The sequence below is a fragment of the Montipora capricornis genome, chromosome 12 (genome assembly GCF_036669925.1).
Source record: "Montipora capricornis isolate CH-2021 chromosome 12, ASM3666992v2, whole genome shotgun sequence".
NCBI lineage: Eukaryota > Metazoa > Cnidaria > Anthozoa > Scleractinia > Acroporidae > Montipora > Montipora capricornis.
Window position 1 is genome coordinate 21674712 of NC_090894.1, and position 10000 is coordinate 21684711.

Sequence of the window (10000 nt, forward strand, 5' to 3'; positions counted from 1 at the left end):
GCTTCCGATCCCTGCTCAAACAACACCTGTGATCAAGTCTGTTTTAGAAAGTCAGACGGTACTGAGGCATGTGACTGTAACGCGGGATATCAGCTTGCGAGCGACGGCAAAACTTGTGAAGGTAATAAAATATAAAGTACCAAGCGTATTAGGAATAGAATTCAAACTCTTTGGAATATGTTCATAACATTATTCAAAGGCAACGCTTTTCATTGGCCCAGTGTCAAAGGTGATCGTGGATTGCTTCGCTAAGTGATTGGCTTAAACTTTCGCACCACTTTTCGACCAATAGGGAACTTACGCCACGAACTACGACCGGAAGTGAAATGTTTTCCTTTTTAACTTTTGTGGACACTACCACACTCATATTTCTAAGTGTCTTTTCACTATGAGAGACTACAAGTTTAAAAAATCTGAAAGAGGCTATTGTCCTGGCTTGCGAAATCACGCCTCGTTCCCTAATGAAGCCGGTTACATTTTAATAATTGCTTCAAATAGAACATTTCCGAGTTCATGTCTTCCTTCTCTTCAAACTTCGCACTTAGACTTGCCTTGAAGAGGAGACAGACATGAACTCGAAAACGGCCCTTTCTGATTTGTTTATGACGCAATTTGTACTAGTTGCGATCGGTAGATATTACTAAAGTTTTGGTTTCAGGGCACGTTAGACTGCAAACCGCCTTTTTTAAAGAATGGACTTTACATAAGCCATACAATTCTTTGCAAATATCAAGAAACTTAGATTTCCATTATTCGTCCGGATATATGAAGCAAATCCGTTTCTAAGGATTTCTCTCTGGGTTATAAAAAAATTTTTGAATAGACTTAATATGTGAATGATTTATTTGAACTTCGCCGGAAAGAGACACTTTAGCATTTCAGATCATCATGATCGTCAGTTATGAACATTACTTGAGCAGTAACGAAAAGCGTAAATTTTCAAGTAGCGTGGATAGGAATTGAACGAATGACCTCTGTGATACCGATTCAGTCCTCCACCAGTTGAGCTACCAGGTCATCTCGGGAGGTGGTCATTTCGGGACTTGTTAAATGACGTTCATAATTGCCACGAACTGAAATTTTCACAAGAAAAGTGGTGGCTCTCAGTATAACCGCGGCATCTAAAGCGTTAAAAAAAAATTAGAGACGCAGCAGCGTTTACCTTAGTTGACACGGTTTGTTTACCCTAGAACAAGTGCGAGACATAGTGACATTCACATGCGTTAAGTAAGACAACGCGAAGTTTGGCACTTTGTGTCACAATCCTTGGCTTGCACCTGACGTTGACGTCATTGGTGACCATGTTGGTGTTCTGAACTCTAGCGAAAAATAATTCAGAAAGGGCATCATCTCGAGGCTCTGGGAAATAATCTCATACAAATCCTTATATTTCTTGCCCAGAGCCTCGAGCCTGGAGCGAAGTCTTTTGGGAGTGTTTAGGACTGAATATTAATATATCGAAATTGGTCTATTCTTTTTGGAATTAGGCTCTATTCTTTTGCATTATGCAAACATTTTGCTTTTGTATTGTACACCAACATGGCTGTCTAATCACGAGAGTGCAAACCAAGAATAGGCTCATTGTCAGAGTTAGGTTGATAATTGTGTAAGAATTATCGTTATAATTTAAGTCTTCTTGAGAAGTGGGTAAACGGGACAATTATTGCCCTTTATCACCGTGTTTCCTGGACGTGCGTGGTATTAGGATGAGGAGAGGGGAAAGTGGATACTGGTGTTTATCACAGAGGGTGTAACAACATTCTTGTTCGAGACTTGAAATAGTAATTTCTTAATGTTTTATAGATATTGATGAATGCAAGCTTTCTGGCATCAAGTGTACTCATACTTGCAAGAATAAAGTGCCGGGATTCCAGTGTACATGCTTCCCAGGGTATAGTCTGGACGCGGATGGCTACACTTGTTCAGGTATCACTGAATGACAATTGCTTTTGATTTACTCTTGGCCTCAGTTGTTCAAAAGGTGGATAGCGCTATCCACCGGATGAATCAATATTCAACGGATAAACACTAGCAAAACCAACTTAGTTATCTAGTGGATAGCGCTCTCCAGTCTTCGAACAACTGGGGTCAGATGTATTATCCGTCTGGGACGAACTTGGGCAAATACGTCTGGTGTAAATACGGGCTCAAGACGCACGGAGACAGGCGTAGCTCGGTAGGTTAGTGCCCGGTCTTCTGAGCTAAAGGTCGCCAATTTCATTCGATCGACGTCTGCATGTAAACTTTGACTTTGCTCTGATCCTTGTAGCTGTAGCTTTGAATACCCGTACAACGGAGCATTGACGGAGGAAGAAGGGGCGGAGGAGTGAGGGGGGGGGGGGGGTAAAAGGTGCACCGATTGCAACAAGTTTAACAGTAACTCTAGTTCACTGTCACGTGTTACCCTCGTAAAATACGGACCTGTGTCTTGAGGAATTGTTCATGACGTAGTTCGTCTAGAAACTTATTTCCTCTTGAAGTTGTCTTTGCCTAAGTGTTTGCCTAAGTTCGGCCCAGACGAATTGTGGTTCTATAACAAAAAAAAACCTCAATTTGCTGTCCATTCATATGAGCAAATATATTTTTTACATAAAAATGATTGCCACGTGTGAACGAGGCTTTACATAGTCATCTTCATTATTCAAAGATACGGACAAATCGTGAATAAAATGCCACACCACAGACTGCGCTTACATCATACTGACGTCAGAAGGGTAAGGTGAAAACGATGCGAAATGAAAGATGTTGCTCCCGTGGTTTTGCCCCACTCGCTCGCGTCCGCCGAATATTCTGGCGATTTTCTCCGCTCCATGTTGCGAAGATATTGATAAAAAAAGATAAAGGCCCGGGGCAAATGGCTTCGACTTTTGCTTTAACTGGCATCCGCTCGATTTTGTCGAACGATGTTAAACGATGTTGACTCCTGGGGTGGGCAAACAGTTTCAACACATCATCAACATTTGATTCAACAAAGCTCACGAGAGACCTTGAACTCAGTCCCAGGCTGCAGCCGAGGTTGTTACTATGGATACGGACATGGATACGTCATTGAGAGGCCATTAGTATGCACTCGCACACCCAGGGGGCAAGCGACTTCGACTTCGTTTAGCATTCGCGAAAACAAAAGAACTATTGAATGGTTGCTGAAGCAGAGTTTAAACGCTTTTAAACTCATTCAATATCGATTCAACTTGTTTCAACATGGTTGAAGTGGGAGGGGTTTAACGGTTTTAACATCTCTGTTCAATGTTCAACAAAATCGAACGGATGATGAAGGAAATGTTAAAGCTGTATGCCCGGGCCTTAACTTTTCAAAACATCCTTAACGCCTTAAACAGGCTATTTGCATACGCTTCATTGCGTATAGCGATCTTTCTCGTGACGTCACCCATTGTTATTTAATAGGCTGATTTAGCAACAGAACGGGAACGTCAGTGGCGACCGCGCGCGCAGAAAAAACACCAATGAGAATTCAGAATAGAGTAGACTCCACTCTTTTCTTCTCTATTCTAAATTCCCATTGGTAGTTTTGCTGCGCGCGACGTCGCTTCTGACGTTCCCGTTCTGTTGCTAAATCAGCCTAATATGCCAACCAAAACCTAATTGGCTGTTGAAACAATGACTTCTTTTGTTCCGTGGTTGGCAAATGTGAACATCAAGAGAAAAGTGACGTGAATGTTTGTAAACAAGAAATATCGCTATATGTCGAAATAGTTTGCCCGCTTTTTCACATCTTTTGCTCCGAGTCAGAAAGAGTTCGGAGACTTTAGTAAACTTTCTGTTTCCGTTTTTCAAGACATTGATGAGTGCCTGGATCCCTCACTGTTTAACTGTACCGGAAGTTTCCTCGTTTGTGAAAATACGCCAGGAAGCTCGACCTGCAAATGTCAAGACGGACTCTTCTTCATAAATGGGTCGTGTGAAGGTAAAATCAAGAAATTGAAAAACAAAACCCTCGGATATTGCGTTTTTACGTTGTAGTGCGCTACATCGCGGTTATCAGCTAATTAGATACGTAATAAAATATCGCGTTTTTGATAGGTCAATGACGAATGCATAAATTATAGAGTGTTTTAACTCACGTGATCGGTAAACTTGTTTTTCCACCAAAACAAAAGAAAGCATTTGCATGATAGTAGAGCTCAATTCCCGGAGGATTAGTTGGGGAAACCAACATGGCCGCCGTGACGTCACGTGAAAACACTCTATATCGTGCATTAAGAGGTTAAAAAAAACAATGCGATGGAGAAATTTTGTTACGTATGTAATAAATAAAAAAATCGTATGAACTTGCTTTTGCAATTCGTGATTTATGATCATTTGTGATGTTTTGAAAGTTCTCATTCGCCTACGGCTCGTGCAATTTTGAGAACTTTTAAAACATCATTCGTGCCCATAAAACAAGAAAGGCAATCGCGTACATACGATTGCCTTTACATATATCGTATGATTACCCATTTTTTTATCAAACCGAAAAATTAGTGGCGGGTAGAGAACTTTGCGAGTTTCCAAACCTTCGAAGAGCAAATTCAGTTAATAAAACACATTTCCCATGATTCGCACTTGTAGCAAATGAGATTGGTTACCATCTTGTATCGAACGCACCCTTGTAAATAAAACAATTTTAATTAACATCAGTCACAGTGCTCAAGATCCAGTTCAAGGGGGGAGGGAAGGGGGAACTTCATGGGCGGTGGACAAGTCACTATCTGTCAGCTTCATTCTGTGGACAGCTTTCAGAATTTGGTCTTATAAACGTGAATATCAGTGCAAAATCCAAGCATATCTTATCACAGTTAATCGAGAGACTGCTTATGAAACCTCAAAACTTTCAAAAGCGAAAACAATGTGTTGTGGCAATCGATGTTGAATTAACCGTGACTCTGCACAATCTTTTGTTTTCGCTTAGTACAGGTTTGCAAATTAGTTGCGGATAATGTAATCGAAGGATTTGATTGGTTATCTTCTCGAAAAAAAGGTGTGTTTTGTGCAGGGTCAATGCGGCCAAAGATACGGACAAAACATGAAACAAAGGAACTTGTCGAGTTTCATAACCATCCCCACGCATTAACTATGATCTACTTAGACACTTGTATGGAACCTTCAACCTCATTCCCAGGGATTTTCATCTGTAGGCGAGAGTAGGACGGGTCCAAGTCTCGGCGGTGAAAAGGCCCGGGAACGAGCTTGCGGAACCTTGGACAACGTTTAACATGGAATTATTTTATGCTTTGGGTAGAGATTTATTCACTGGATAAAGTTAGCTATTCCTTGAACAACTAGGGCCACTTGTGCCCGCTGTGCGCTTGTAATTGCACCAACTCTTGCAAAGGAGTTTTTCTGGAATTCGCTCAGTTCTAAAACTTTGCCTTTAAGAAAATCCATTTGACTATCAACCAGGTTCCCAGGGTCTCCATTGTCGTTGAAGAGACCCTGGGAACGTGTTTGTTTGACTATCTTTTCGATTACTTTGATAACACAGCACTTGGAAGAGATGAAACGCCACCTCCGCCAACAGTTAGAACTCCGAAGTCGGCTTCAGAAGAGGAAAGAAGCAATTCTGTAGAGCTACGCTTGGTGGGAATCACGAAAGAGCAGGTATAAAGATACAATGGTACCTTTTCTTAAGTCATTATATGATTCTATAAGTAGAAGCGTTTTTTTTTCACAACTGGCTTTGTAGGACAACACACAAGTAAACGCAGTTGAATATATAACCAGGAACGTTCATTCAATTCTCAAGACAGCGATGGATAGCAGCTTATCAGTATTACTTTTTTCGCATGAAAGGGAGCACTTTCAACCCAGCAAACATTTTTTGGTGGCCCTGGTCATAAAATATGAACGTTCGAACGTACAACTCATGCAACGTTTTACTCCCTTGTTCAACATCGTTTTTGAGATATTATCTTTCTCTAAGAGATACCTTGTGGCCTTCGGAGTAAGGATTACTGTACGAAAGGTGAGCCCTAAAACAGAATTATCGGGATTCCGTCCGCGCGTAATTGGGTATTAAATCAGGTCGAAATCTAAACACATGGGCAATTTTCTCAACAGCTAGAATGGTTATGGGCACATTAAGCAAAAATACAGCTACAGTCCCATCTTCAGTCATGAACGATGGCCGGATCAGTAATCCATCTACATGCGCTTCCCGCGTCTCCGATGTATAAAATGTCGGAAAAGACGCATAAATGACTTCCTTGTGCGTCCATCTGGACGCAAACATATATTTCACTCCCAGGGCTATGGTGTTTGTCTCGGTTTTTTCTCCACAATTCAACGAAAAAGATTGATACTCTTGGGTGGAAGACGGGTTAACACATCGAGCAAAAGCGTAGAATCCCTGACATGTCACACTAAATTGAACAGCGGGTACCTTCGAAAAAACAACATTTTTGCGACTCGTTTTTATGTTCGAAGCACATGGTCCTGGATCGTTTGCTTTTACAAAGAATAAGTGCGAGATGCCTCCGACAAAGAAAATGAAATCCTTTGAGGGACAACGAAAGCTTAGTTTTTTGCTTTTCTCTCGATCAACGAACGCGGAAACTTCCCAAAATGCATACCAAACACAGAAGGCGCCCACCCAAGATTCACCAAACGTCGAAGTTGTACAAGATTCATCAAACGGGATGAGTACAGATAAGCCTACTGAAAATAAAAGTGCTTCCGATTCATCAAGCCATACAAAACCAAGATTTTTTTTCAATCCATGGCTTCAAGTCTTTTCATGGCTGGTGTACGGAGAAAAGGAAAACTACATGTACTGCAAAGTATCCACAGAGCATAAAAAGAATAATTGCATGACGAGAAAAGGCACGCTGCACTAAACGAGCACCAAATGGCTTATGCCTGTTAATTTAATATCAAATTCGATAAGGGACTCATTGAATGGGGTTGGGACTCACTCGTTAATGGATTGGTAAGTCCCAGGGACTCACTGATCTGGATTTGTAGATGGATCACTGCCAGATTGCACAAAAGGTGTTACTTTTTTGTCGTATTTCAGTTCAGCAATGCCTATCGCAAGGTGGGCACTGATCGCGAGTCACCCTCGAGAGGAAGAAAGTGAATTCGCTTCAACCTCGCGTTTTCTTTCGGTCACCAAAATAAACGCCACAATAACGTCTTTTGTGAAGGCAGATGATGGCCTTACAATGTAATTCTAGCTATAGTATATTTTTCTTGTATTCAATCTCCCCTGCAAAGATGCTATCATTGCTTTAAAAAATCACGTTTAATTCTTTACAGTACAACGCAACAGTGGACGAGAACCTTAGATCAACGATGGCACGACAAATAAACAATTTTTGTGACGCGAACAGGGAAAGATGCAAAATCAGTGCCAAAAGAAGAAGGTATGTCGAATTTCTTTGCGCTTTACCGCTGTGATTGTATTGTTGTTAAATGTTGATTCCCTGTAATGTGGTTGCTGTGGCTATTTTCTCTTCTTAACCTGCATGCCTGGTTAAATAGCGAATTACGATGATAATAGTGGAGCTCCGCGCGGATCACCTATCTGTGCGAAAAAATTTTGTTTTCGTCACCGTACAACCATGATAGTACGCCGTCCACCCATCCATGTATGCCAATATGTCCAGTATCACGTGACAATATCACGGGCTCAAGTTTAGAGCTTATCAAGGTCAGCTGTTTTTTTAGTTGACCGCTGACTAGGTACTGAATTTCAATTGGATCGCAGGCTCAAGCCAGGTTAACTTATTGTAAGAATATATAACCCGGGAATTTCGCTATTAGGCTTGGCTAAATCTATACATGTATATTAATTGATGACAGTCCATCATAATTAAATGAAAATCTCGATGTGGTTTGCCAGCAGCTTTCATACACAAGCATTTACTATCATTCGTTTTGAACACGTTCAAATCTTTCATGATAGTCTCCTTGCATACGGCGAGAGCTACTGAAATTTAAATTGACCAATCAGAATCCAACGAGCGGGAAAAACTGTGCTATCCGACGTCACGTCAATTGTTCGAAATTAAAGGACCAGAAAACCATTGAAAAGATTTTGTGGCAACTTTTTTGTCAACAAACTTTGGCGCCAAAACTGGGTTGCCAGCGAGGGGCGATTCAAACGTCAGCTGTTGCGGAGTGGGGCTTTTTTCTAACTAATTTGAGACGAATTCAGCCCATCATTTTCGAATAAAGTGTAAGAAGTCGTCAAAACTGTATTGATAATGTTTTCTTTGTGTTAACGTCGCAAAAAAAGGACTTTGATGGCGTCCTTTCCACAGGGTAGATCGACAACAACGTCGTTTACGCACAGAATTTCACCATTTCCAGTGAAATGGCAAAGGATTGACAGGATAGCACAGTTTTGACTACCACCTGCACTGCGGGCGCGGGTTCCGTATGCAAGGCTAGAGGCGCTGTTGCATTGTTCAATTTTTCGTGCATTTTGTCTCTCTCGCAACACCATGGTGAGACAAGTTGCACGAAATATCATCAGTTGCCCAATGTAACATGCCTTGCAACAACCAAAAACTTTGCCAGATAAGTTGCAGAAACCGTTAAAAGGTAAAGGTCTTAATTTTTCTAGGTTAACACGTGACAGTGAACTACAGTTACTGATAAACTTGTGGCAATCGGTGCGCACCTCCCCTCCGCCCCTTCTTCCTACGTCAATGCTCCGTTTTACGGGTATTTAAAGCTACTGCTACAGGCCCGATTAGAGAAAAGTTGAAACAGACATCGATCGAATGAGACAGGCCTAATCGAACTGGACACATCCAGCACAGAGGGCCGTGCCTAACCGACTGATATCACATGAAAATTTGTTTTTGTCAAACGAGTTGATAAAGGTCGAATTGCCACCGGGGAAGATTTGGAAAGCTGATGTTTCGAGCGTTAGCCAGTTGTCAGAGCGAATAGAGGAATTGGGGGTGATGTTGGTTTTTATGAGGGTGTGGAGGAGCTTTGCCATTGGAGGAAATAAATTATGGTAACATGAATTTGTGAATAAATTAATTCATGACCTACAAGAAGAAAAAATAGTCAATGTACTCCCTTGGTTTGCGTAGCCAAAATTTCCTCTCGTAACAATTGCTACAAATTATCTCGTTATATGACGTTTTGTCAACGAATGGCGAAAAATACGGCTTTTGTCACGCTTTAACGCAGTCTTAATGTCATTTCTTCCTTCGAAACAGATATCTTTCACTTTAGAAAAACTTCGACTTGACGACGGGCTTTTTTTTGCAGGCGGGCCTTGAATATTTTTACTGCAGACAACGTGCATCTACTGCCGGGATTCCCAGTACAGGACAGCAGCTCCTTGAGAGTAGCGTTTTACATTCTATTGCCATCCTTAGCAATCCCTGGAGGTGGGGTCATCCCAGTTGACACCTTGCTACAGGTCGTGGACAAATCTAAATCGGACTTAGAGGCCGCGCTCGGGGTCACCATCGCAGACAGTAAGAAAGTACTGGAATCGACCCCTTCTCCTCCCCCTTCTTCTCCCCCTCTCACGCGAGCAATGGCACCAGCGAATCTTCCCCAGCATCAACATCAACGACCCAGACAAGCATTGTAACCACAATTGGACCAGAGACGAGTGACGATTGGAAGATTATCGTCGGAGTCGTTGTTGGAGTACTGGTCATCGTTATCATCGGTATCATAGTCGTGTGTGTGTAAGTATACATGAAGTGTCTTTTATCCTTTTCAAAATCTCGCCTTCATGAGGTAGCACAGCAATTCCAGCCAAAAAGGAGTGATTTCTTTTAGTGTTAAAGTCGAGACACCTTTAATAAATGAGACGTGTTTAATTAATGTTTTTTTCTCATTTGCCGCAGTATCAAGAAAAAGAATCGAGGAAAAGTCGACGTTTTAAGTGCTAATCAAAAAAACGGAAGGGACTCTCCGGGAAGCGACGTTAGCGTGCACCGACAACACGATAGCCACGAAATGAAAACATATCATGGAGCATCACCTAACCAGCCACTGGTATAGAGCACAATGCAAACAGATGAAA

The 10000-nt window shown here is 41.7% G+C and overlaps 1 protein-coding gene across 1 annotated transcript in view; it reads left to right on the forward strand.

The window, feature by feature from the left end:
- The window catches only part of LOC138027514 (mucin-like protein), a 45576-nt gene that overhangs the window by 33197 nt on the left and 2379 nt on the right, over positions 1-10000 (forward strand). The window contains 8 exon segments of the mRNA XM_068875067.1: positions 2-121; positions 1804-1926; positions 3797-3925; positions 5483-5598; positions 7255-7361; positions 9229-9514; positions 9517-9659; positions 9822-10000. The exon segment at positions 9822-10000 is cut by the window's right edge and continues 2379 nt beyond it. Of these exon segments, the coding sequence (XP_068731168.1) occupies positions 2-121; positions 1804-1926; positions 3797-3925; positions 5483-5598; positions 7255-7361; positions 9229-9514; positions 9517-9659; positions 9822-9978 (1181 nt within the window). The 3' untranslated portion in view covers positions 9979-10000.